The 27,359-nt window shown below is 46.0% G+C and overlaps 9 protein-coding genes across 9 annotated transcripts; 5 read left to right on the top strand and 4 right to left on the bottom strand.

The window, feature by feature from the left end:
- Positions 1-1,793: 1,793 nt before the first annotated feature.
- Positions 1,794-4,773, bottom strand: PAAG_03876 (DENN domain-containing protein; the record flags this gene model as incomplete). Its single annotated transcript, XM_002794237.1, has 4 exons — positions 1,794-2,939; positions 3,002-3,238; positions 3,306-4,325; positions 4,393-4,773. The coding sequence occupies 4 exons, from the start codon at positions 4,771-4,773 to the stop codon at positions 1,794-1,796; spliced, it is 2,784 nt and encodes a 927-aa protein (XP_002794283.1).
- A 409-nt stretch (positions 4,774-5,182) lies between these two features.
- On the top strand, positions 5,183-5,978 carry PAAG_03875 (hypothetical protein; the record flags this gene model as incomplete). Its single annotated transcript, XM_002794236.2, has 3 exons — positions 5,183-5,435; positions 5,550-5,582; positions 5,614-5,978. 3 exons carry the CDS (start codon positions 5,183-5,185, stop codon positions 5,976-5,978), a joined length of 651 nt encoding a protein of 216 aa, XP_002794282.2.
- A 4,101-nt stretch (positions 5,979-10,079) lies between these two features.
- On the top strand, positions 10,080-11,485 carry PAAG_03874 (hypothetical protein; the record flags this gene model as incomplete). Its single annotated transcript, XM_015845091.1, has 3 exons — positions 10,080-10,126; positions 10,265-10,672; positions 10,756-11,485. The coding sequence occupies 3 exons, from the start codon at positions 10,080-10,082 to the stop codon at positions 11,483-11,485; spliced, it is 1,185 nt and encodes a 394-aa protein (XP_015702180.1).
- A 446-nt stretch (positions 11,486-11,931) lies between these two features.
- Positions 11,932-13,243, bottom strand: PAAG_03873 (estradiol 17-beta-dehydrogenase; the record flags this gene model as incomplete). The annotated part of the gene is made up of 4 exons (XM_002794234.2): positions 11,932-12,388; positions 12,563-12,893; positions 12,980-13,011; positions 13,119-13,243. 4 exons carry the CDS (start codon positions 13,241-13,243, stop codon positions 11,932-11,934), a joined length of 945 nt encoding a protein of 314 aa, XP_002794280.1.
- A 1,683-nt stretch (positions 13,244-14,926) lies between these two features.
- PAAG_03872 (hypothetical protein) lies at positions 14,927-15,199 on the bottom strand (the record flags this gene model as incomplete). Its single annotated transcript, XM_002794233.1, has 1 exon — positions 14,927-15,199. The coding sequence occupies one exon, from the start codon at positions 15,197-15,199 to the stop codon at positions 14,927-14,929; it is 273 nt and encodes a 90-aa protein (XP_002794279.1).
- A 333-nt stretch (positions 15,200-15,532) lies between these two features.
- On the top strand, positions 15,533-18,958 carry PAAG_03871 (hypothetical protein; the record flags this gene model as incomplete). The annotated part of the gene is made up of 1 exon (XM_015845090.1): positions 15,533-18,958. One exon carries the CDS (start codon positions 15,533-15,535, stop codon positions 18,956-18,958), a length of 3,426 nt encoding a protein of 1,141 aa, XP_015702179.1.
- A 1,366-nt stretch (positions 18,959-20,324) lies between these two features.
- Positions 20,325-21,593, top strand: PAAG_03870 (hypothetical protein; the record flags this gene model as incomplete). The annotated part of the gene is made up of 1 exon (XM_002794231.1): positions 20,325-21,593. The coding sequence occupies one exon, from the start codon at positions 20,325-20,327 to the stop codon at positions 21,591-21,593; it is 1,269 nt and encodes a 422-aa protein (XP_002794277.1).
- Positions 21,594-22,405: 812 nt separating this feature from the next.
- Positions 22,406-23,677, bottom strand: PAAG_03869 (hypothetical protein; the record flags this gene model as incomplete). Its single annotated transcript, XM_002794230.1, has 1 exon — positions 22,406-23,677. One exon carries the CDS (start codon positions 23,675-23,677, stop codon positions 22,406-22,408), a length of 1,272 nt encoding a protein of 423 aa, XP_002794276.1.
- Positions 23,678-26,195: 2,518 nt separating this feature from the next.
- Positions 26,196-27,344, top strand: PAAG_03867 (hypothetical protein; the record flags this gene model as incomplete). The annotated part of the gene is made up of 1 exon (XM_002794228.2): positions 26,196-27,344. One exon carries the CDS (start codon positions 26,196-26,198, stop codon positions 27,342-27,344), a length of 1,149 nt encoding a protein of 382 aa, XP_002794274.2.
- Positions 27,345-27,359: the final 15 nt, after the last annotated feature.

Below are 27,359 nucleotides of genomic sequence, written 5' to 3'. Positions count from 1 at the left end.
GCTTACACAAAAATCGGGGTCCTTTTCCAAGTTCAGACAGATCGGATCGGATCATCCAACCCCACAGTCCACGCTGAAACTAATTCGACAACGCAAATCCAACCACTAAATTAACAACCTGACGGTTGCTGGCCTTTCAGCCGGTTGGCAATGTCGCTCACGTACGTAGGTGTTCCTCATACAATATAGCAACCATCCCGCGGAACATCAACAGACAGAGCCCCGTGGAATCCCACACAGTGTGGGAATACAAAGCGTTAACGCATAGCTAAGCACTTTGATCCAATTAGCCCCCGGATTTCACAGTTTTCTTTGCAAGACTTTGGATCAACAGAACCAATGAGAATGCTTTTAGTTCTCTATCATTGCCTTAGACTTCCTTGTGAATTGGGCGCCAATTCCACTGTTTCAGAGGTATCTACCACATACGACTTCTCTAGAAACTGGGAATGTAGATGGAATGGAGAAAGTTTATATGTAAGGATGAAGAATAGTTAGATATAGGCGGAGATGGGGAAGAGAGCATATTCTCTGCTCTAAGCCTGCAATCCGAAGGTTTTTTGAAAAGGGTTAATCATGCAGTTCATAGTGACCTGACAGTCACTCGTTTGTTATGGCTATGGCTATCGCCCGGTCGTTTTGACGTATCATGAAAACTGATTGGTAAAGATAAAGGTCAAAGGATGAGCATTTCTACGGAACACTTACCACGGTACTTTTGTTCAACGGGTAGTATAGGAGAAAGAAGTTAAGATAGTTACTTAGAAAAGCATTTTTTAAAGAAAAAAAAAAACTTGTATTAAATAACCGTGGTACTCCGGGAAAAAAAAAAAAAAAAAGAAAAAGAAAAAGAAAAAGCAAACAGGAAATAGCCTCCAAAAAAGAGAGTAAGAAAGTGAGATAGAGGAAATGAAATAATAAAACTAGTGGAGGGTTTGTAGTGTAGGGGGAAGACCAAAGGTATACAAAGAGAAAATAAAAAGGAGAGAAATCCTGAACACGCAACGCGGACTGCTTGGAGAAAGGAGCTCAAAAGAAAAGAATAGAAAAGAGACATGTACACATAGTAGAGGTGGGCGAGAACGAAATGACCAAGTGACAAGAAAATGCAGGTTAAATGCAATAAAAATATCAAGAATATAAACGGAGGGGAATTCAAAATGAGGAAAAAAGCTTTCATTGAGAGGTTATCAGAGCAGTCTAGGTTACTAAGACATGTTCTGACTCCAGCCGTAAATGCAAAGGAATCACATCTCCCTGCAGCATTTTCTCCTTTCTTGGCATATCTTGAGATTGAGGTAAAGTGCATATGTGGTGAGGAATTGGTGGAGATGATATGTGAATAGCTGAAAAGGTGGCAATGTGACTGTACATGTGCAATCATGTCGCATATATACCAATGTATTTTGCTTTGCTGATAGACAAGATATGAATTAGATGGGAATTAAAGATCTGACAAAAACGCATAAAAAGATGCTGCCGAAGTCGGAGCGGGTATCTGCAGCACACACGCGTTGCAGGGTAAAAGGAGGTGTAACAAAACAACAAAGCTGACAGGGGGAATAATGGATAAAATAAATGAAGAATAAAAGAAAGAAAATCTACCACCAAGAGAAATACACATAAGAAAAATCATCGATTCCTCATCCTGCAAATAAAGGCTTAGAATGGGAAAATCAAATCATGTTGGGCAATATCACACAGGAAACCGGGTGCCAGAATTGTCGATGTTGCTGTTGCTGTTGCAAGAAGGCATTTGAAATACCTCAGACTTAGATTTTCATGTGTAACTCTCATTCAACAATCCTTCCTGCTTCTCCTCTCAAAATCCCTTGCTCAGCCTGCTTGGAAACAACGCCTCCATTACTCTCAATCTGCGCCTCCATCTCATACGTCCGCTCATCATCATCCTCGACAATCTTCGTCGGTAGCTCGCCAGGGCCATACTGCTGGCTCGACCGCTCTGGAATCGTCGTACTGCTAATCATTGACATCGACGTGCTGGAGCGATTATGCACAAGATCCGGTGTGGGAGGAATGCTGGACATGCGTCCATCGGGACTGAGGAAGCTACCGTCGTTATCTCCCGCTTCGCTACCCTCAGTGCGGACGGAATGTTCGCGGTCATGTTCGTCGGTGGGGGTGAGGTTGCCGTTCCGGTTATCCTTGCCGCTCTGGAGCCGGAGGGAATTGTCGAACTCGGCGTCCTGGGCAAGATGGAGGCCTTCAACGGCTGCGGCACATTGATCAGAAATGTTCCGGATAATATCGGCGATGGCGTCGGTTTTGTCTCGCAGGTGTCTGTCAGCGACGTCGGACATGCTCAGGGTTGAGTAGCGTTTGCTATGTTTGGGGTTCAGCAGGTGTTGCTCCATTTCTGGAGTGACGTCTTCGCCATCAATGGTGCTGGCGCGGCTGGGGAGTCTGGATGTAGACCTCATTTGAGAACCTGGTCGAACTGGACTGGCTTCTGCGATGTCGTGGTCCTCGGCCTCATTATCTTCTCGTATGTCGTCATAACCCTCCTGGATGAACCCAGAGAGTTCTGGGGTATCTGAGAGAGAACGGACGATGTGTTCCATGTGATGGGCCTGGCCATTGATTAGACTTCTAAGATGGAGGACCACACGCTGTGCTTCATCTCGTTGACGCAGCATGGTATCGCTCGTGTGTTGCAGAGCACTGATTTCTTTAGTGTTGCGTTTCCTCTCACGTTCTAGCTCCTCAGCAATCTCTTGCTGGAGGACCAAAGCTTCAAGAGCATCATCTCTCTGCTTCTCAGTTCCAGAAAGACGAAGGGTAAGACGGGCAGCGTCATCCTTCTGCTGATCGATAAGGCCAGTGAGGCGGCGGTTCTCACGTTTATGAGATTCGATCTTGACCTTAAGCTCCGAAGTTTCCTTTGTAAGCTGCTCAGCAAATGCTTGGAATTTGAGGAACTGTAGCGGTGGTTAATCAGTAATGCGATAGCGACAATGGGAGGTTTAAAGCTGGGACAAACCTGCTGCTTCCATGTTTCCAGCTCCTCGACCAAAAAGTTGTTTCGCTTTGTAACCTTGGAGAGCTCGGTATCCATTCTGCCTTTGAGGTTAATGAAATCTTGCCATGCTTCCATGGCATCCCGGGAGTACTGGTTACGCTCACGAACGATTTCGTTCAGGTGTCTCATAGACACTTTAGTCATCAGTGGTTTCTTTACGGCGCCTCCGAAAAGAGCCTTCATTCCAGTGTTTCGGCCCTATCCAGTAAATTAGTATGTTGGGGGCGCACAATGGAACAATGCACTTAATCAAGGAGAAACCAACCAATTTTTCGCAGACATGATCCATGACAGCCATAACGCCATCCTGATTCCACCAATCCGGATCCTGGACACTTTCAACTTCACCACGCATCACAATAATCTGGCCAGCAGGGATTAATTTCCCCCCTCCATAGGCTGATCGGAGGTGTTGAGGAACACCGGACTGGGAAACATCTCCATTTAGAGACTGAGTCAAGCGATTGATCATTTTAGTTCTCTGACCAGGTGTCAAAATGTTTGGCGGGCTGGAAGTTAACACAAAGTTGCGATCTAAGTCAACCACTAGGGCATCAGATGGTGCAGTAAAGAGAGTCTTGCACTCTGCAGTTACACCAAGGATGTATGGACCGGGTTCTTGAACAAGCTCCTTTGCGTGGCGGGCATGGACAACAGGACAGTAGAGACCACTCCATTCGTACACACGGACACAGAATCGAATAGTTTCCGCGGCGGCAGTTAGCATGGCTGGGTAGTGACTGACGAATATGATGCGACGGGTGGGAGAAACGGCGGCTTCAATAACGCCCACAATATTGGGGATGGACAAGCAGTTGAACAATGGCCACATGGCGAAATTCTGGAACCCAGTTGGGGAGGAAGGGAATTGATAACATAAAGCATAGTCCTTCATGTCAATCCGAACCAAGTCGTTGAGTCGTGGAGCTGGGAAGCTGAGAATGCGGGATACTTCTTCGGCATGGAAAAGATTGGTGGCCTTGTTCCAATGGATCCACATGCCACGCAGGTAATCTCCAAGAAGGTTGTAAAGGGGGTACCTGGACAAGAAACTTAGACAGTAAGGTATCCAGTACGTTTCATCTGGGGTATCGTAAAAGTCGGACTCCGTTTTCCTACGCAGCTCGCGAATGGTTTCCGCACGTTTCTCATCTGCTCGAGACCACACACGCAGCGCAATACCGTAGAGGGTGTGAGAAGAATCCTGCTGGAGAACAAACGAATGGTGTACACAATGAGGTTGGTTCTTGCCCGTGCAGATTTCAACGTCATGAGGGAAACAAGCCTAAAATAGGTGATTAATCCAAGTTCCAGTTCAAAACTTGATTTGATGAGTTGCCAATGGTACTCACTCTCATGGCAGAATGTAGAGCTCTAGCAATCTCATTATCCTGTTCTAGTCTGGGACTACTGCCCAAGATCTCTGGTAACCAGAATTGACCAACAGCGCACTTCATGTGTCCGATCTTCCCCTGGCCGGGAGGGGGAGCCTTGACCCATTGCGAAGGTTCGCGGCCAACGCCACATACCATGTAGGCGTGGGTGAGGGTTTTTGGAGTTCGCTGAGCTGGTTTCATATTCAAAGTCGAAGGAATGGGTTGAGTGATCCGCGAATGAAGCGAGGAAGTTCGACTTGGGATGACGAGAGAAGTATCTCCTTGGTCTCTGGTCATGGGGCGATCCCTGGTCGAAGGGCGGACGAAAGACGCATGGTCTCTCAACGATGGGGCCATGATGGATGAATGGACGTTTTGTCTATCCTTCTCAGAGGATAATCAATTAATCAATCAATCGGTAGATCGATCGATCTATGTTGATAAACGATGTCGATTTGGTGGGGTGTGGTGTTTGTTCGTTTCTTTGTTTTGTTGAAAGGGTGATGGGTGGGTTGGTGTGTTGCTCTCAGCTACGGCAAGTAGCAATAGTACCAGTAGTTTTGGAAATCAAAAAAGAAAATAATAATAATAATAATAATTACAAGGGGAAGCAACTCTGGCTTGGGCATAGAACGGGGATCAATGGGTGAGACAGAAATCCAAGATTCTTCTTCTATCGGTCTACAAAAAGACAAAATATCTTGAAATGTGACACCGAACGGATCGATATAGGCCTGATGGAAATGCTATTGAACGTTGCTGGGTGATGCCAAGTGAAAAGGCAGAAGGACGAGGAGAACAGCTTTCGTATCGCGAGCTGAGGTATGAAATCACCAGAGATATCAATCAATTGGCGAGACAACAGGGTTCCACACTCCTGCAAAAAGGAGTGATACAAGAGCAGGGTCACTGCGCTGTTGTAGACAACAATGAATGGCAAATCAAAAGTGGAGGGCGTAGGGGAGCTCCAGGCTGCGACAGGATACAGCAAGAGGGCGCATCCGAAGCGGAGAGAGAAGGTAGAAAAAGAGGAGAGGTGAGGAGAATGGAAAAGGAGAATCAATTGTGAGAGATGAAAGACCAACGGGGGAACTGGGGGGGAGAGAAAGGGAGAGAATTGACAGCCTGACAAGGGGGAACAGGAGGCGGCGGAAGCAAAGCCAAAAGTTCGACAGGTTGCCTGACTTGCACGGACAGGGCTAGCGGGCAGCCTAGGCGGTGGGCGGAACGAAAAAGGACGTGGGCTGGCTGGGAATAGGCTTGGGGTGAGCCAGGGCGGGGTCGGGCATGGGGGGCAGACCAAGCAGAGAAAGGCGGACTCACCCCTGGACTCACCCCTGGAATGCCCTAAATGGGCCCCGAATTTGATCTTGGGAGTCGTACCCGTCAGAACATCGCACCCTTGGCCTTCAGGTGCTGCGATCACTTCCGCTACGGCGACAGCCAAACTCTCTGAGCGCATTCACCCAACTTCCAAATCGATCATTCTACCACTGCATCCAATTCCTGTCTTCAAATTTGAAAAAGAGAAAGAAGAACAGAAAAAACAAGCGTCAAAATAAATAAAAATTAAAGAAATAAAAATTAAAAAAAGGGCCTCATTGGTGCAGGCAGTTGCCCACACGCTCAAATGCACCGTCCAGCTTCATTTAATCATTCTAGTCAGGGACGCCTCCTCGGTTGAAGTCTGTCTTTGCCTGTCCCTAGCACACGCTAGCAGGCCGGTGCCATGCGAAGGGGAAGCCGTGCCAGCTTCCTGGCTCAACCAAAGACTCTGACTGGTGGAATTGAGAGCTCTGAAACCAAAAGTGACAAGGTGCCTGTTCTGCCACTACCAACTGCAGCCAGCTGATTTATGGGAGGAGTGGATATTGTTCTCTCCGAACTCACAACTCAAATGTGGGTGGTGATTTTCGCCGCACTACCGCAGCTAGGAAGAAAGCCATTGTTACAGATATGTTTCCTTGGTTCGGCGCCGTTCAAAGAAGATGTGATATTATATATAGGCCGGATGTGGATTGCAGCCCTTTTGGCCGTTGGAAAATATACCAAACCTATGCCTGTCGGGGCCCATGCTGAGGCCCAACGCCCAGATGCGCGTCGTTCGAGACCTTTTATTATGTTTGCGCAAAGGTTGGCCTGGGTTCTTCTTCTCAAGTGTCAGGTGGGACATTAAAACAGCTATGGATGGTTGATATTTTTGTATGAACATATCTGGGGGTTTCTCATTGATACCTCTTCTTTTCCCTTTTTCTTCTCTCTTTTCCATTCATCCCTTTCCAGTGGAAACAAAATGGATTATCAAAATCCTTCTCCCTTCATCTTCCCCCAAAAATAAAAATAAAATAAAATAAAATATAAAATACGGATACGGAACGGCTATGCTGGCTCCCAGGAAAGACATTTCTCAACCAGTGTGGATTAGTTAGGGCCTTGACGCCATCCCAATCTAGCGTGTCCGGAAAGACCACCTTGAGGATACCATCCGTAAACCCCTCTATTCGACCCTGATGATATCGTTGTTGGTGTCCACGCCGCGGATAGATGATAATCACATCTCTTCATATATTAGTTCTTCAAATCATGAATTTGTCTTTCTCCAATCAGGTCACCCTTTGAAAATACACCTCAATTCACCCTTAATCTCCTCCGTCCCGTCCCCGTTCCCCTGTCACTGGCTCGGTATAGTGCATTGATCACGATGCCAGAAACTTCCAGTCAAGTTTAACTATAAACCGCTATTGTGGGTGAATTAGAAACACTGGTAAGTTTGCACGGGGAACCCGTACCGAACCTTGATTTCATCCTATTTCCTCAACAGCTATCTATCACCACTAATGATACATAGACCACCAAGATCGTTCAAGCCTGACAGTGGAGAAGAAAGGCTCCTACCCCTTGGCCTTTGCCTAATTTCACGAAATTTTTAAACCAACGCAGAGAATGTCCCGCCGACTAAAAAATAAGGGAATGAAAAGAAATCTCGAAGCCAATCACACACCAATAGTAAATTCGAATCTCATCCAATATTTCAATACTTCTCTCTACATGGTTCATTTTTCCTGACACATTTCTTCTCTCTCACTGTCCTATCACATCATGATGATCATATGGCTCTCCATAGGATATCATTTGCTGCAAATCAATCAAAGCAGGAATCCTTTTCTTATCGTATTCACTGGCCAATAAATTCTCCAAAATCCCCTCTCCAGCCAAGCCGATAGGGGCCAAAACACACAACCTTTGTCTACAGGTGAAAATGGTGCAGCGTCTCAAGCACTCCGATTGGTTGTTGCTCTGGAAGATCGATATTCTTTCTCATTATTTGACCTAATCCGTTCGTTTCTTTGTATCCATTATTATGACTTATCGTGATTTGGAGAATGGTTTACTTTAGCTGTGGTTATGATCGAGGTCTCGTGGGTCACGCATTGATCATACATATCCTCAGAGCAAAGACATGAATATCACGAAATCCCAAGCCTCCCCGGAACAAACCGAAGAGAAGAAGTCTACCGCTCCTTAACCTACACACGTCCAGGGTTGTTTCGTTCGAAACTCCTCTCTTGATGCACCTTGAGAGGATCAGGTTTCCGTTTTCAAGTTCTTACCGCTGATCATCGTGAGGATAGATTTCCTTCTGCTCCTCTTGCAAGGACCAACTTTCCGAACTGCCTTTCCCTCCCCACCTTTACTTCCTTCGCCTGAATTGCTTCAAGATTTGATGATTGTTTAATTTCTTTTCCCTGTTCCCTGCACGCTTCTGCCACCATGTATGAACGATCACTGGAGGCATATATACGATGTGCATGACTCGAAACCATGAGGTCTGACGTCTGATGTGCCTTACCAGGTTGCATGGATATCAGCAACGTATCGGAGGAATGCCCGTCAGCAAAGTGCTATGGATTATTATGAGGTGTCGTTATGTTGTTAATCATCGAGAACTTCGATCCATTCCTCATTTTCTTACATCTCTTTTCCTGCCTGTGGCATCTCGTCATCCTTGCTCGCAGGAAGAGCCCCGCCTATTTAGTGGAGGTCGTTGGCATGAAAAGAACATCTGCTCCATTAGCCTCTGGGAATACGTAAGATTCAGTGCTTCCGACGGATCATTCCTTTCATGCATCTGACGTACTCTTTATATTTTGATTCGAAATTGCATGACTTTGTTTTCTCGTATCTGACACTCAATATCGAAGTTTGATGCCGTTGCTCATGTCGGTAGCGATGTCGCCATTTCCTAGAAAAGTGATCTGTCAGCATCAGCGCCTGAGGGGCGAACGGTTCGAAATGCTAATTTACAATACGTATGCGGGCGAGCCGCAGTCTATCTATCAGCTTTTCCGGCTGTTCGCATATTCATTCCAATAATGCATGAACATCGGATGGGTTCCTGGCCGAGCTGGCTTCTCTCAAAACAAGCCAAACCTTCCCAGCTACTACAGGTTATCCATAGGTAGATCCTATCTATCCACCAAAAGCACGATTCCACTCCGGAACTAGTGATTATCTAAACCCTTATCATCCCGTGGGCCATTCAAGCTTTACCAACTAGCGTTTGTGCCGCACGAGGGTTGTTCCAAGGGAAAAAGAGAAAGGGAGCACAGCATATCGGGTTCATGCACCATGTAGATACCTGGAGTAGTATCATGCATATCTTCTTTGACACCATAATTATTACGTACATGGCACATATCAATATAACTTGCTAGTCAATCTTATTTGAGAGGTTGGTGCGCAGCTACTTCTCGGAAATATTTCTGTAGGCAATGACACATATTAGGACATATTATTGCCGAGGATGGCACGGATAGATGCATCCACTGCTACGCGTGGCGACTTTCAAGGAAGATTCTCCTTCCAACGATCGAAATAATCCTCCAAGCTTTCAATGGTTGGATTTTAGGCGCTCCTTCAATAGATCTAGATTCAGGGATCAAGTGAGGAGAGGTAACCGTAATCGAGGTCTAGTCCTCATATTCACACAAAAAGTATTCCGTACTTCAAGATGTTCCCCAAAGTGGGCATGGTATGCAATATTTTTGGAACGGCGAATAGTATCCTTTGTTAAGAATCCCAATTTGAATAAAAGTCTCAGAATTATCTTCATTATGACAGCATTCATGATTTCGTTCTGAAACATCCAACAGACTGCCCTCAAAAAGAAAGTTTTAACGGACGAAGAGCAAATACGAGCTACAAATCGGCCAAAACGTGATCGAGACAGATAGATGGCCCCAACCCCCGCCTTTGCGAGATTTGCCATTTGATGCTCACTCAGAAATTGTCATCGGCATCTTTCATCCATATAACCCTGGGATTTGTCGTGGCGCAAGTATAGTCGTATTAACCTTGAAGCCGAAGGAGCTCTGTCTAAAGCTGCCGACGGGGAAAAAGAAACTCCTGGTCCCGAAATACACTAGCCCCGATATGGTTGCTGCCAAGCATTTAAATGTCCTTAGAGACTCTTATCGATAAGCTGGAGAAATATTTATTCCGAACGCATGTTTAATCTGTATAACTTCAGCTCATCAACAGGCGTGGTGAGAAACTAACTCCTCATCAATCTAATACAGAGAGTGGTTTGAGGGCTACGCGACTACGATTGGGTTAGACCCCCCTTCCCCGTCCTCCGAGAAGACAATATCCGTTCTTCAGGTATGTCGGAGGTAAAAGAATTGTCTCTCAGCGAGCTGTGCACCATTTGGTAAAAACCCACCCAGCGTTGCAGATGAATATTTTTTTTTATTTTTTTTATTTTTATTTTTTATTTTTTATATTTTATTTATTTATTTATTTATTTTTTTATCAATTATTCAGAAACTTCTAACGCAATCTCTCACAGTCGAACCAATCCACCCAAATATAAATGTCCTCGTTGCGCAACCCCAACCTGCTCCCTACCCTGCAGTAAGCGGCATAAACTCTGGTCCCAATGTTCCGGCGTGCGAGACCCGGCCGCATACCTAAAACGTAGAGAATTAGCAACGCCGGCGGCCTTTGATAAGGATTTTAACTTCATCAGTGGCATTGAGAGGTATGTCGAGAGGGCGGAGAGGGATGCGGAGAATAGAGGGATTGAACTGGTGAGGGAGGATGGTGACAATAACCAGCGTTGCAAAAAGCGGACAGAGCCCGTAAAAAAGGGGGAGGTGGCCTTATTGAGGGGAGTTGAGAACGCTGGGGTAAAGGTGGTTAGGGCTCCGAAGGGAATGTCAAGGGGGAAACAGAATATGTCTTATTGGCATAAAAAGTATGCTTGCTGTTCATTTTTAGACCTTCTGGGATGCACTGATGGAAAGTCGAGGACTGACATGTATTCTTTACATTTTCTAGACACAAATGCCTTAGCTGGACCATCGAATGGATACTGGTGGATGGCCACCAGAGTCAAAAAGCATTGAATAAATGTCTCGAGTCCACAGCCGTCGCAGTAGCCTTCTCGCGGACGTCTCTGTCGAAACAGCATGGGGAGGAAATGATTACAGCTTCACCAGCAAAGAAACGAAAATTAGACTCATATAACGGACCATCTCTTCCACTCTCTACGACAAACGTCACAAGATCCTCTATACCTAAATCCCCGGACGAACCATCAGACAGTCAAACACCGCACCTCCATATATTAGCCCCGATACCACAAGACCCAACACCAGATCCGAATACGGATCCAAAGGAATCTGCAAATCTAGAAACAAACCGCGCCATATCCCCATCAGACCGGACCGATATTACCAATATGGACAATACTGCTAATGACCACGATTCAAATCTCGTCTCAAATCACCCGCCAGCCTTACCACAACAAAAACAGAACCATTACTTCTACCTCCACCGCCCACAATCCCGCTCTCGCGTGCCTGTCCTTATCCCGCTCGCTACGGAATCAGTCACGATATCAGACGTTCTACGAAGTCGGGTAGTGCTTGAGTTTCCCACTTTCTATGTTCTTCCGTGGGCTCCTAAGGAACTACCCGAAGATGGGTTTATGCTAGAAGAGGTATATCTGAGGGAAAATGATGATGGTGGGGAGGAGGAGCTTGGTGAGGGGAGGGGAAGGGAATAAGGAGGGAAGGAGGGAAATGTAGATAGCGTTCTTCTGGGCGTTGATAGGGAGAAAGTGCTGGAGGTTTTGTTTCGGGAATTGGAGGTGAAAGGGGGCTAGTTGAGCTGTTGTATTTTTGTGGATCAAATATTTGTGTGTATATTTGAATTACACTTTTATAATATACCAGTTCATTATTCTATATTATCTGTTTTTGAATGTTACCAACGTGACGTTTTCGTTCCAGATTATTTCATGGGCTCTGTCTGTGACAGCAAGGCATCCGGTGGCCAAGGGCCCATCAGATAGAGATGTTCAGCCTTCAGGGTGTCACTGAAGGAGTCAGGTATATATATATATATACAACAAAAAGGAAAATAACACACAATGTCCCCCTGAAACTGAACTAACCACACCCAAAAATAGATTCATCTCAACAGTCGGTCAAACACCAGTTCTCATTCAACTCAACCTTGTATCCCAGGCACAACCGGATGCCCAGCACTCAGCCCCCCACAAACTGCCCAAGCCTGTCCATTAACATAACTACTCTCCTCACTTCCCAAAAACAGCGCAACGCGCGCCACCTCATCCGCCACCGCGCCCCTCCCCAACGGATTAAGCTGACCAATTTTCTTCTCCGTACCATTAGCCCTAGCCTTGTCATATACGTGCTTCGTCATATTGGTCTCGACCATGCCTGGGCAGATGGCGTTAATGCGAATGCCTGTGCCGTCGAGCTGGAAGGCGCAGGTCTGCGCTATGGAGACGACAGCAGCTTTGCTGGCGGAGTAGTTTGTTGAGCCGGCGTTGGCGCGCAGACCGGCAACGGAGGCGGTCATGATTATACTACCTGATGAATAGGGTTTGGATGGTGAGGTTTTTTGCATGGCGATTGCAGCGTATTTGGCGGCGAGGAAAGGACTTTGAAGGGGTTTGTTGTGATTAGTTTGGGTATATAGATATATAGATAGAAAGATAGACAGTAATTGTTTCCTGGGGAAAAATAATAAAATATAATATAAATAATGAAATATGAAGGACAAGCAAGGGGTAGGGTAGTGTGCGTTTTCTCTTGATTTCGTCTGGTATACTCACCCTTTCGCATTGGTCTCCATAGTTTGCATGAATTCCTCTCCGGTGGTTTCTGTAAATAATTTTTGCTCCCCGGCGATGCCAGCGTTGGCGAACATGATGTCCAACTGGTCGTATTTCTCTATAGCCTCATCGACTACGGCTTTGATTTGCGATTCGTTGCCGGCATCGAACTGCCGGGCAAGGATGTCGACGTCTGGGTAGAGCGATTCAAGCTCTCGTTTGTGAACGGCCAGATACGAATCTGAAACGTCACAAATGAACACTGCCTTTGCGCCATTACGGGCGAATTGATGCGCGCTGGCTCGGCCAATGCCGATGGGGGAATTTGTTCCTGTGGATTGGGAGGGAGAATGAATGTTACTTATTTTTTCTTGTCTTTTTTAGTTCGATTTGTTTTAATAGATGATAAACACATACCAGTTACAATAACAACTTTTCCCTTGACTCTCCTATATTTTACCTACATATAAGCGGAGTCTCTCTCCTAGGTAGGAGAAACAATTGGATTCGGCTATGAAGCTGTGAATCTGGACATTCATAAGCTGTAAAAACTTACTGGCCTACAGAATCGGGGGCTACCTCGCGAATTCGAGGGATGTTCTCGAAGGTGCCGGCATCTGGTATACCTTCAATCAGTTGTTTGCTGACAGCCTGAAGCCGCTGTTTCGTTATGGAGGTCATCCTGGGGAGTATGGGGGCGGACACTAAACTATAACTAGTGAGAGCAAGGATTGATTGTAGTTAACGAGGTATCCTAGGTTGTCATTGAGGCCTGATACTCTGGAAATATTAGAAGTAGTTAACAAGTGAATTACGGAGGACTGAGTACGGACAACTTGCTTTTATACACACCCTATAACACAGCCATCCGTCTTGTTGAAGTTGTTTCTTCGCTATTCTTTCTCCGCAAAAGGCGGCTTTTCGGGCGTTCAGTCACAAAGATCCCGAGGTATAAAGTCACGGGTTCTGGAGGTTAGCCGCCGGAGACCCTATCAATGAACACTGCAAGGCTTGGTCCATTTGGAACACTCTGTGTCCATTGGAACCTAGGAATAATGGATGCATGTTGATGATGGCAATCGGAAGTTTGGTTGTTTTCCTGCAATTCCTCCTCAACAACGTTATCCTTGTTAATTGTTAAAGACACAGCAGATCTCCAAGTTAATACTGAGTGAATGGAATGATATTTAATCCACCAATGACACAGTTTGCCAGGATAGTTTCCACGGCTCCTTGTGGATAACAAACCAACCCTAACAATGGTGCTCCTCATCTGCTGGCAACCTCCGGAAATTGCGGGTTACATAATATATCTTCAACAAGCGAATCCCGCAACCATAACAGGATTGTTTGGTCTGGCCTGTTTCCCTGTGTAATTTACCATTGTTGCCTGTTTTAAGATTGCAAATGTCTCGTTTGGCACTCGCTCGTGACCGATGGCAAACAAGACTTTTCATCTCCTCCTTTTGTTCATAAATCCAAGCTAGGACAGCATTTCCGTCCGTGCACGGTAAATATGGACAGGTTACCTCTTCTTCATGTCTCCTGCCCTTTCTCTACGGCAGGCTGCAGCTAGGAGTTCTCCGCAAAGGGGATCCATCCTTCCATTTGCTTTCGGGGGAAAAGAGTTGGCAGCTCTATCATCTGTGGCCTAGAAATGATGACAGGGCTTGCGCGGAGGGCGGCTGTAAGATGAATGGACCCGAAGATTTGGATCCGATATGCATGATTGGCCTAGCTCTGGTAGGGAGCTGTTTCATATTGCCCAATCTAGGATTGTCTCGTGAGATCTGGAGGAAGTAATAAGAATACATAACAGTACTCATGGATGTGATATTCAGGCCCCGCTGCAGACCAGATTCCGAAATCGAGACGAGAGCCACTAGAGTTTCGCGACTGGGATGATCCATGGATGTTTGATGGTTTCACGAATACGCTGCGGACGAAGTGTGGTCAACAGTCACAGTTATAATTATCGTTTTGCCCTTGACTGGACTCAAACTCAGTGGAAGCAGCTAATGATCATCAATCAATGAATGGTCCACTGCCCAACTGCCCACTGCCCAACTGCCAACTGTCAACTGCCAACTGGTGAGTCTTTGTCACCTGGGCTTAATAACTAACTGGTTAGTCACAAACATTAACGAATTAGTGAATAATGGGAACCTTCCATTGGAAGGCTCCGGCTACATAACAATGTCACATGATGCTGCCAGCAAAGGTTTGGATCCATCTGGGAGAGAGAGCAAACAGTGCAAACAGAGCAAACAGTCCGTATTTGGTGGCGGATAATAGATCATACGGAGTTATAAGCCTGACTAATCCTGATTGGGCCTGGCGGCGTCAACTTGCATTTTGCCCGCATCATCGCCGGGTTCGCGAGTTTCTTCCATCATCATCATCATCATCATCATCAACATCAACATCACCAGATTCGCCCATATTTACCACCCTTGCGCCGGGGGAGCTTTGTGATCCTTGATTCACCTCGCCTTGCTGTGGAGATATCATTTTCCAGCTTCTGCTGCTGGCATCTCCGTGCTTCTCTTCTATTTTACAAGACATCTGTTTTCCTCGCTTTGCAATACCACCTTTCACTTCTTTTCCGTGTTTTTTCTCCCTCCCAGCACCATTCATTTTGACTTCGGGCTAAATTTCACTTGCGGGAGTTGGTAGACCACAGGTAGCTTGTTGGCAGTCGCGTGTTGTCCTTGGCTTTCCGAGTCAACAGGAAGTTTCTCCGTTAAATCATATCACATGATACAGTTGAAGATTCGGAAGGAGGAATGTTCAAATATATAGCCTGAAGCATACTTTGTCAAAGCTCCTCCACAACGGCTTCTATTATTCCCTCTCAAAACCTCTCTCGGTCCATCCATATTCCCGCAACCAATATACCACGACAATCTCTGTCTTCATGAAGACACGCACCTGTCCCGAGCTGCCTGTTGCTTCGATAGCTTCATAGCCATGGCTGAGGTCCTCGATCCACCCACCAGTGTCCAACGCTCCTCTTCCCAAACGTCTACTTCCTCTAGAAAAAGCCACAGAGGCAAGCCGGTCCGTTCGAAAGCCTTCAAACGACTATCTGCCTCCTCTCCTACCAACCCACAGACAGACCTCACCTCGTTTCCTTCCCTCTCCCCCGATACTTCTCCAGAGGGTTTTCGAGGTGAACCAGCATTGAATCACGCGCTCAGTCAGGCCTTGTTGACGGAGAATAATTCCCGCCGGAGCGCTGATCGTGGTCGCAAAGCTACACTGGAAGGTTTGATGACCTCGTTGCCGCAAATATCTGGTCGCAATGCGCTCTTTAATGACTCAGTGTCGTCGAGGAATGTTCCGGGCTCGCTCCACCTTGCCAATGATGACCACATCGAGCGCATCGTTGCAAGGACTGGCGCAGTGAAACTGGTGCGGCAGTTCGCTCGGGACCTTGCACTACGAGATGCTGAGATCTCCTCGATCCGGCTGCGTGCGGATGAGAGGGAGAAAGAATTGAAGAAAATGCTACGTGAGGCACAGGTATCCAACCAGACGATCGAAAATAGACTCTACATTCTCGAGAACCCGGTGGAGAAATCGATCGACGACAGTACAGAAAGTCTCGGTCCATCAAGTGGTGCAAGAAAGGTGTCGCCTACGATAGACGATATGGTGAACCAGGCCATGAGTGACGATGTAGGAGTTCAGGTGCTGAGATCGTCGCCCGAAGAATATGGCAAAGGGGATGCGGATTTTCGTGACACCATTGGTCCCGGTCGCAATGATGTCTTTCAGTCCAGAAGCCCCAGTGTGGGATCGACTAAAAAAACTTCACCCACGTTGTTTCGTGGCTGGCAGAGTTACATTTGGGGAAGTGCCACTGTTAGTCAAAAGACGAGCAAAGCAAGTAGCATCATGAGTGACGGGTGTGCGCATGATGACAGTGATGATTTATTGCACATGCCTAGTTCATCTGTCAACCGCCGGAAGGGTTTGGATGAACAATTATTTCAGCATCATGGTGTGAATCCAGTTGTTTTTACCCCGGAAAACAAAACCTTGATGAAGTTAAGAAATGGGGATGATTCAAGTGCTAATTCTCATCAATCATCGAGGTCGTTAGCATCGTGGACTGTGAAGCTGTTTGCAGGCAATCCTCAAGCTGGTAAAGAAGTCTCTGATTCCAGAAGCATCAAAAGCCACACCCGGCCCAATACACCAAGCTCTAGGGCAAGACAGTCTTCTGCTACGGAATCATCAAATGTTAGCGGGTCTGCCATTGCGGCTTTGAAACGTCTAAATGGCACCGTCTCTAGGCCTCCGAGGTCTCTAAAATCACCCACTACCTCCAGTGCACGAGGTTCTAGAACCAGCCTCTCTGGTCTTCGTCGTGATGGCCTTTCCGGCCCGAGACAGACCGCTACACCTGAATCTAGGATTGCAGACGAGAATCCAACAAATTTAGGTCCTGTGGAGATGGATGCTATATTGCCTTTGGAATCCCGACCACCAACACTATCACACCTCTATAGAAATTATCAACCAGGGGACCTTCTGACAGACCGGTTTGGTTTTATTTATGACCAAAGGAGGAAGAAGCGGCAGAAAGAAGCTGATGGGTCTAACCGCAATTCGAAGCGGGCAGGCATCGCAGGGACACTTGAGAGAATCCGGAGTGATCCAGATCTGACCATAAGGCTGGAACTAAATGGCACGGAGTCTCCGTCTTCTCCAACACTCGTTGAAGACTCTGAAAGTGGAACTGTTCCTGTTAGACGATGGCAAGATTATTTGAAAGTAGCTACCAAACCGACTGAGCTGCTCTCCCATACTCCAGCCGCAGGTCCTATTGTCGCTGTAGCTAGTGCTCCCGAAAGGAAACAGCGCTCATCATCTGTTACAATTAAGAAAGGCGGATCCATATCCGTTGTCAATTCTACTCCCCAAGCTGCTGTGCTTATGTCTCAAATTGTTTCCAACGACGCAGAGTTCGCATGTTCAGGAAACGATGCATCTGTTGTACCAGTTCCAGCCTCTGAGCAGGAACCTGTGAGACTTCTGTTGGAACGGCTCACTGAGCTGCATGATTCTCTGCAAAGAGACCGTACGGTTAAGTGGAATGAATTTATGCGGAAAGTCCGCGCGGAACGCAGAAAGGAGGGAGAAGCGTCGGACCGGCCAAGTGTATCTCTTGCCATGCCTGAAGTGTCACTAGCAGATGGAGAAGTTGTTGGCATATCTGGACTTGGGAACAAGGGTAAAGTTGGGCGAGCTAAATGGCGTGAATTCAAAAGTCTCGTTCTCGGAGGCATTCCCGTCACGTATCGTGCGAAGATCTGGTCTGAGTGCAGTGGGGCTTCTGCAATGCGAGTTCCGGGATATTATGACGATCTTGTAAAGGGTACCATGAAACAGGAGACTGATCCATCTGTGGTTGCGCAGATCCAGATGGACATCCATCGAACGCTGACGGATAACATTTTCTTCCGTAAAGGACCTGGCGTCCAGAAGCTGAATGATGTTCTCTTGGCTTACGCTCGCCGCAATCCCGATGTGGGTTATTGTCAAGGCATGAATTTGATTGCTGGATCGTTGCTTCTGATCATGCCTACGGCCGAAGATGCCTTTTGGATCCTTGCATCGCTGATTGAGAATATTCTGCCCCCGCACTACTATGACCATGGCCTCCTGGCATCGCGTGCGGATCAGCAAATTCTTCGCCAATATGTATCTGAGATCCTGCCCAAACTCTCAGCGCATCTCGACGAGCTGGGGATCGAACTTGAAGCGTTGACTTTCCAGTGGTTTTTGTCTGTTTTTACAGACTGTTTATCAGCTGAGGCGCTGTATCGAGTCTGGGACGTTGTTTTCTGTCTCAACACGCCTGCTACGCCGCCAGCCCCAACGAACGTGCTGTCGACTACATCCCAGGTGCAGAATCAGACGTACCCAGAGAATAAGCCGGGAAGTACAGTGTCGGTATCGAGTTTGCTTTCCAACCCAGCCAACAACCTAATCGGATCCACCTCGTTGCCAAACGGCGACCTATTAAACACCAACGATGGCGGTGGGGGAGGCAGCACGTTCTTCTTCCAAGTCGCCGTAGCACTCCTTAAGCTTAACGAGCAGCAACTTCTGACGACATGCTCGACGCCAGCGGCGGTGTATACGTACATCAACCACCAAATGACCAACCACGCCATCAGCATTGATGGGCTGATTCAGGCCAGCGAGGCGTTGAGTAATGTTATTAAGCGGAAGGACGTGTGTGCGAGACGTGTTGCTGCGTTGAGGGAGATGAGAGCGGATATGAGTGGGGGTGGATATGCGGGGAGCATGAAGACTGATAATGGTGATGGGGCTTCGATTGGAGTTGGTGCTGTTGCTGGCGTTGCTGCTAATACCCAGTAGTAGGAGGAGCTTTCGCTGCGGCACGGAGGTTCTGTATAAGTTTCATAGACAGTCATTATTTCAATTATTTCCTTAGTTAACCCGGTTTTCATTTTTCTCCTTTCCCTTCTTAACTTTTCATTTGTTTTACTTCCTGATATCATTACTTTTATAATTTGTTTAGGGGATAAAAAAAAAAAAAAAAAAAAAAAAAAAAAAGACCAGGAAAGAAGAGTGAAGTTACATCGTCATGAACTGTTATAAAGTGGTGCAAGCATGTTGATACTATATATGGATTGGGATGAGGCAAGGAGGGGGGGGGGGGTTAATCTCATATGTTTTCTGTCTTCTTTTATCATTCCTCTCTGTTCGGTACTATTGCTGCGGTTGCTACATGAGTATCATGTCTCTGCCTAGCGATTTTACCGCTTTTGCAGAATGTTGATTTTTCTACATATCACTAGCGCTGAGATACCCACTCCTTTCTATTATATGATTTTGTTTTATCTTCCATTTGTTTTTGTCCTCTCTCTCCGTAATACCAGTTTCTTTGTGTTCTCTTTTTTTTTTTGGACAACAGAATCCAAGATGTGGTTAGTTTGCGAAATGGATTTTCGCCATCGTCCCCGCACCCATTCCTCTTCCTTGGGTTTTGGCTTTCCTTGGTATGATCGATTTGGGAGAACGTGGGTTATCCTCGGCAGGCGTTGGGTATAGGCAGATACGGGGAACTGTTCTATACACATACGATGATGATGATATGGCACATTCACATTTCAACTGAGCATTTGGATCTTACCTGATTTGGCCGCGTTTGTTTGTTTGTTGGTTTGCTGCAGACGGCAGGAACCTGATAGTCTGGAGAAAGCTCAACCAGTCTTAGTCATTATTTCACATGACTGTGAGGCTCTTTTTAAGATCAGATTCGTTTTCTGATATATTCACCTCCTCATTCATGTCCTCTCTCCCCTCAGGCTTCAGGCAATAGCTGGCTGGTTAAAGTCGAGTGCTTCAGGTATCTCTCATGTAAGCAGTCAAGATGATGCCTAAAGTGTTATCATTTACTTTCTTGAATAGTGAATTAACTCTTTTTAACTCTCTTACAAGAGATGCCTGAGTATACAAGCTACAGAGATAACAACACCAGGCGCAGTTACACTTTCATTCTCTAGGCAACTGAAAGTTTGTGTCGATATTTTAAATCACGCAAATTCTTACATCTTCTACTTTCCTTCTATTGCAAAAAGACACTGGTTGAACTAGACATTTGGCATGTCCCTGTCCTCTCTTTTCATTATAAAACATATCTAAAAACCAGTACCCTCTTCATCGCCTCTTGGAGTACGACCAGATCCTCATATTACTTCAAAAACGCCTTATCTTCACCATGTCCCTCTCCAAATGCCCTCCAGAATTAGTTCTAAATATCGCGAACCATATCCCAAGCAAACAGGACCTCAGCAGCCTCTCGCGAACTTGTCAAGATCTCCACTTTCTGCTGAACAACTACCTCTATCGCCGTGATGTGGAGTCTGACAACCCACAAGCCCTATTTTGGGCAGCATACACAGGCCGCATATCCATTGCACGGAAGACCCTATCGCATGGCGCAAACATACATGCACGGGATACTTCCACTTCGCCTCCCCGCAAACTTGTCCAAGCCTTGCCCCGTCGCTGGGAGTCATGCCAGACAACTTTCGACTTCACCCCTCTGCACATAGCAACTCGCTTCCGCCATGAGAGCATGGTTCGTTTTCTCGTCCACCAGGGTGCGGACATCCATGAGCCATTCCCAGACCATCTGGACGGGTACCCATTGCATTTTGTCAGTGCCAACGGTCCCATGGGCATCCTGAGGCTCTTCTTGGAGAGAGGCGCTGAAGTCGACGTGCCCAATGCCATAGGGTGGACGCCTTTGTATTGTGCTGTGAGGTCATTTTCTACATGCACGCCCGATACGAAGAAAGCTGCGCGTATCCGGTTGTTGTTGGACTATAATGCCGATCCAGATGTCGAGAACAGGGATGGGAAGTCCCCTAGGGACTTGGCAAGCAACTCTTATGATTCGTATATTAGGATGATGTTCTGGGACAATAAACAGTGGAGAATTCGTTTTCATGAGGCCAATTTGGAGGTTAGGCGGTTTCGGGAGGATTTTCTGTTGGAGGAGCAAGAGGCGGAGGGAAACGATGATCAGGCGGGAATGTTGAACGGTAGTAATTTCACTTCCGCGACGCAGGATGCGTTGAAAGGATCAAAATCGAAACGGTCTCGCAAGCGGTCGAATAAAAAGAGGACACAAGCAGAGGAGGTGGTTGGTATTGAACAGCGCAAACGTGAAGAAAAGGGAAAGCAACTCTCGAACAAGGAGACAGTAAAGCTAATTAAACTTAACAAGAAGGCTGTCGATACTATCACCGAAAGACAGCTTGCCTGGTCAAAGATCCGCGCTGAGTGTGATCAGCGTGTTACGAAGCTGGTGAAGGTTCAAGGATTACCTGCTGGATGCTCTCATTTATCCATTACAATATTCAAGAGGAAAGGAAAGGTTGAGTGCCTGTATTGCAATGTCATTGTTAAGCAATCTTTTCAATGCCCTGATTACAGTGCGGTTGTTTGCTTCAAGTGTGTTCATGAGAGATATAACTACTGATGCTTGATGTTCAGTGGTTTTTGTGACTGTGTAACTACACAAAGCCGTTTGCCTCTTGATATGAGCACTATTGTTAATAAAAGATCATTTTATTAAACTTCTGAAAGGTTTCAAGCATGATTCATAGCAGAATTTTACGCCCATCAATCTTGGTTGGACTTATCTGAATAACTATCATCTACAGAAATCTAAATTTACCTGTTCTCACATACTATCACTCACTGTTTTGTTGATCCATCTGCCCCTGATGGAAGCCAAGTAATAGACCCGAAGGAACGGAATAAAACCCATCTTGAAATAACAGTTATCCAAAAAAAAAAAAAAAAAAAAACATGGAGACTCACCCGTGGTTGAACAATGGGGCATTCAATTATGTTGAGCATGACCGCCCGGTAGCCGCACTACCTCACGTGATGTACGCGTATATCAGTTAGCTGGCCAGTCCTCCCACCCACCAATGGAAGACCAACCATCCCACAAATTAAATAGCTACCTTCCTGAGCGCATTGTAATGTAATAATGCATAGCCGCCTTCTTCCAAGCTTTGGATCTCATGGGGGGCCCCTTAATCCCAAACACGTTTCGTTAGAATCCCGTTTGAGCAAACGCCCCTTCGCCATATAGGATTTGGCAACCCTCAAATACATCAGCAGTCTTTTCTGGTCTGGGCAGAAGAAGGACGCATCGTGTGAAAATGGAAGTAGGAATGGATCAGATTGTCAAAAATGGTTTCTATTTAACGACGCATTGAAGCGATACGAGGAGAGAAATTAAAATGAAACTTAGAAAAACAAATGCCATCCTTCCATCCCTTATCTTAGAATCCTTTGCAACATTCCCGCATTGGACGTCCGCTGCAAATTTTTCAATTTCGACTCCAATGATAAATTCTCGTCCTCCTTCCTGTGCAACTCCCGATGTAGCGCCTCATTCTCTGACCGAAGCTGCTGCAATCTTTGCGCAGTTTTCTCACGGAACGTCCCATGCTCGTCAAGCAGCGCTTCCATCCTATTCCAATCCATACCAGATGATGCGGCAGACGAGCGCCGCATCTCTGTCATTTCCTCTTCTTTTTGCCGCAGTTTGCTTTCCAGTTCGTCGACAGCAGTACGCCAGGCCTTGTCCGTCGTGACGCGGAAAGCGGTATTTTGCATTGCAGCAGCCAGCTTGCCCATGAGGTCTTCGTTAGCTTTTTCAAGCTCCAGTGCCCGCTGTTCCAGGGCTGCATTTTTCGCCGCTTGGAATAGGTCTGAGGTGTCTCGTCGCTCGATCGAGACGAAGCTCTTGGGTCGTCGAGTAGGTGTCAGTTGTCCTTGTCCGCCGGATCTTTCTAACTGCTCGATTTTCCGTGTAGCGTCAGCAAGCTTACTGCGCAATACGATGACGTTGTTAAGGTCATCGTCGCGTAGGCTTCGGAAGGCCGCGTGCTCACGGCGTTCTGCGGCTAGTAAAACACGGATTTTAATGAGATTGGCAACGTCTTCGTCTCTGAGTACAAAGAGCGCTTCATGACGTTTGGCTTGTGCGGCTTTCTCCGCTTCCAGAACTTTGACTCGTTCCTCTAATGCTCGATACTCCTCCTGTGACACGGAGATGGTGGGGTTTTCTTGCTCAATGAAGATGATTTTTGACATTAGAGCGGCGAGCTGCATTTCGAGAGGACCAGGGATCCGTGGAGGCTCATCCTCACTCTCAGAGGAACCGCTATCACTTTCAGTATCTATTTGGTGGGTTCCCATGGGGGGATTTTTCTGCGGTAACTCCGTATCATCCTGTTCATCAGGTGGTGGCTTGGGATATTCGGACAGGATTTGTTTGAGAGGTTTCGACAGGTATTGCGTAGTTTGTTGGATTAGGTTAGGCGGCTCTTGTGTCTCTTCTAGATGCATGGCCGCGTTTTCGAGATTCTCTAATAAACGGCCCTTCCGTTGCCATAGAGCCGCCTGAGGTTCTTCATTCCCAATAGTATCGCTACTCCGATCTGAATCATAGCCGCCCGAACTGTGACGGGAACCTAACGACATTGATCGGGCGGATAGTGACCGCACAGAAGGTGTTGTCGCGACAACGTTTGCATTCCACATCGATCACAAAATGGAATTAAAATACAATAAAAGAAATTAAAACTAAAAGCGCGACCACAGGAGAATGTGGAAAAAAGAGGAGCATATATTCGCAGCGAAAAGAATCCCGGTTGCGATGGATATTAAATTCAACAAAAATCTCAGGAAACCATTTTGTTGAAGTATTTCTCACTCATGTCTACTTTCCAGTGGTTTCAGAGGTTCACCGAGACAAGTCGCACGAAGGGAAAGGAGGTAATAGGATGTGTATGTGACGAAGCTGGGGCGTTTGATGATACCAGGGTCCTATCAGGTTCAAATAATTTGGGGGTCAATTTCCGTACGATCTCCCGTATTAATCTGCCTATGGTTTCAATTGCCCTGGCGCTGGTAAAAGGAGTTCCTTTTGGTGCTTCGAGTATTCTAGTGGTGAGACACCTGACGTAACAAGGGGTTTGGTTGGGCTTAGCACTCGAGAGAGGCAGCTGGAATTGAGCAAGATCTAGTGCAAAAGTCGTTCAAATCATATCCAGCTTATTCTCCTATCCTGATGCTGTCATCACCATTTTGAAGTTTATACGGAGATGGAATATTGATTTCGACTATTCAGGACTGGGGAGATATCGAGATTCTGACATGCTGCTACATCTTTGGCGGTGGGACGCGAATTAGTTCTCCCGGGCATTTTAGAATCTTGGGACACTAGACTGGAACTGTGGATGGTGAGTTGTTAGCGACAGAAAATTATTCGAGCATCCCGAATTTGACGACCAGGGACATATTAATTTTTCTATTTGCAGGCAAGAGGATGTGACGATCTATGTTCGCCCGTTTACTTTCTCCTGTCGCAGCAGGGATGACAGGACAAAGTCTTCAAAACCAAAAAAAAAAAAAAAAAAGAAAAAAGAAAAAAGAAAAAAAGATTCTTGTATCATTTGACGACAAATATATTCGCAGAGCCCAACCATGGAAGCCAAAATCACTTCATAGTGGAGTTGTAGAGCGGAAGGCTGTCCGACTGCGATGTCAAGTTAAATACCAGTAGCAGCTGATCCTAAGAATTGACATAACTTAGCAGAATGCGAGTTTCTGGTATTAGGACGACAATCCCTTCCACGTCATAAGAACCTCAGCTTGCCTTACCTTGTTCTCTTAATAGACATCCATGGATGAGTGAGGGAGCGTCGATATCTGAAGAGTTGAAAGGGGCTCGATGGATGGTTTGACGTCGTTCACCAGAGCTTAACAACTTTGTCAGGTGATTGAGTTGACGACCATGTTGATCCAACCTCAATCCAAGCCAGGCCCGACCTCTCACAATACATTGTAAATCACTTATCAACCACTTAATCCTTACACCAGCAAAACTATTCTAAAGAAACCTCTTTTTGTCACTTAGTTAAGCCCATTTTTATGTGTTTCCACTGCATATGAATAACATATAAGTATAGAAAATAGTGCTAAGAAAAAGAACTATATAAACAGAGTCTTCTCTAAACTCATCTCTTAGAAACCATCTTAGTATTTTATCTAGATAACTTATTTAGCTGGCAATTGAACATCTGTTTTCATCTACATCTAAATTGAAGTCTTGACAGCAATAACTTGATAACTAATATTGAACTGCTTAGATTTTTATCATTCTGTGATTGAAAACAATATGAAAAATATTGATGATGATGATGATAATGCCTTTTGTCCCTCATCTCCTCTAGTCAAGAAGCTCAAGTTGTCAATGCAGCAAAACAGCAAAATAATATATGCTTCACAATCACTTGCTGAACAGTTATCAAGCAGCTGATACACAGTTGTGAAGCATCACTACACTGACATGCGCGCCATGCTAAAGGAGATGAGAAAGAGTTTCCCATACAAAGACTACGCAAATGTGAAGGATAAGTGACTGACAAAGACTTGCTGGCCAGTTGACAACTAGTTACTGATCAACTGCTTGTGGACTATTGTAAAGATTCTGGTGTTTATGTGTATTTAGATCATCATCACACACCTGAGACTCGAGAATTGCAGACATGTTTTGGAAGTGCTCTAAAAGTAGTTGACAAATACTGGCAAGACTAGTTAACTAGAAGAGATACGAGTCGTTGATTATGAAGGAAAATATTAAATATGGTAATGTTTTAATCACCCGACCTCTCATATACGTGCCCCGATCTGTAATGCTCCTTTTCGTTACTTTTAGGCAGGTAGAACATCACCAAGCGACCTCTGTAGGCATTAATCGATGTGTGTACCTGTCGCCTTCTGAATCCGTCGGGAGGCAGTAGTGCTGAAGAGTCTCATTCGTCTCTTTACCCGCCCTTGTTCCCTTGTAGATAATAATACTGTTAGCAACAAGGTCTCCACAGTATCGTCAAAAGAGCTGCAAATGGAGAGAGTTGACATCGCCGCCTTATTTGGAGGGGGTCGACCTGTTGATTATACTCAGGGTTATGGGCATTTTTTTCTTTATCCACATGAAATCGAACAGATCCACCAACGAGAAAGATTGAGACGGGAATGCAGAATGAAAGTCTGGACCATGCCCATGCCCAAGCGCTCAAATCAAATACGTGCCCGGCCATCTACGTTTCCTTTGATGAGGTTGCCATTGGAGATTCGTGAAAACATATACCGGTTTCTTCTCGAGCCTTTATCAGGTAGCTGTTATGAAGATTTACCGGAAATGGCGGGGGAGAACGGCATCCGGTTTCGAATCTCCGAGGCAGCCTTCAGCTGCTTCTGTCATGAGCAAGATTTCACGCACTCGACGAACCAGCCAAATGGGCATATTCCTGGCGAGATGGAAGACCTTTTTGAACTGTATAAAGCAATCCGAGAAGGGACTGCCGATGATGCCGAAATTCAGCGGGGAGAGGAACTTCGTTTGACGGAGCGTTTTGAGACTAACTTCGAATTGGACTTAGAAGAAGTGGAATCCGGCAGTACCAGTGGAGATGACGACCATGATTCCGACAGCGAAGTGGATGAAGGGTATTTTGATGACATCGTAAACTGCGAGAACAAACTTCCTCGACATACCAGGGGAATTCGTGGCGAATGCCGTCCTGTATATGAACTGCAAGTTTACAGGGGACATAAGACGGATACATACCCAAGATACTCTAGTCCTTCTCAAAGAACAACTCCCCACCACAAATACATATGCTGGGAATTTCGAACCTTAGAATTTTTATTCCTCCGTCGTCTATTCCACGTTAGCCATCAATTCACCCGGGAAATAGCGCGATGCTTGTGGAAAAATGCCATCCTTAATTTCGAAGATCCCGAATGTTTCTTCTCCTTCATCGCAGATCGATATGCCATTTTAGGTTTTATCAAATGCATTGAACTGCACCTACAATTCTACGACGATTGGTTTGACACCTCGTCAGAAACGGTTGTTGCCATATGTCAGTTTGTTTCTGAGTTTATGCATATGCGATATATCAAGATCCATTTTGGTACGGAAAGGTCATGTCTGGAAAAAGTCATTACAGGAGAAAGATTGGAGAGATGGAAGACCGCTTTTAACGAACTGAAAGTCACTCAGGGGTTTGAACTTTCTGTGTACAATTGCCCGGTCAGCGTGCCACATAAAAAAATGGGCACAGCTCTGTGCAGCAGCGGTGACATGAAGAAGAAACTAGAAGATTTGTGGCGTCCTGCTGTTCTTGCGAAGCAAGGGTAGGCAGATGGGTAATTA

The sequence above is a fragment of the Paracoccidioides lutzii genome (assembly GCF_000150705.2).
Source record: "Paracoccidioides lutzii Pb01 unplaced genomic scaffold supercont2.9, whole genome shotgun sequence".
NCBI lineage: Eukaryota > Fungi > Ascomycota > Eurotiomycetes > Onygenales > Ajellomycetaceae > Paracoccidioides > Paracoccidioides lutzii.
Note: the sequence above shows the minus strand (reverse complement) of the source record. Positions and strands in the feature narration are given on the sequence as shown.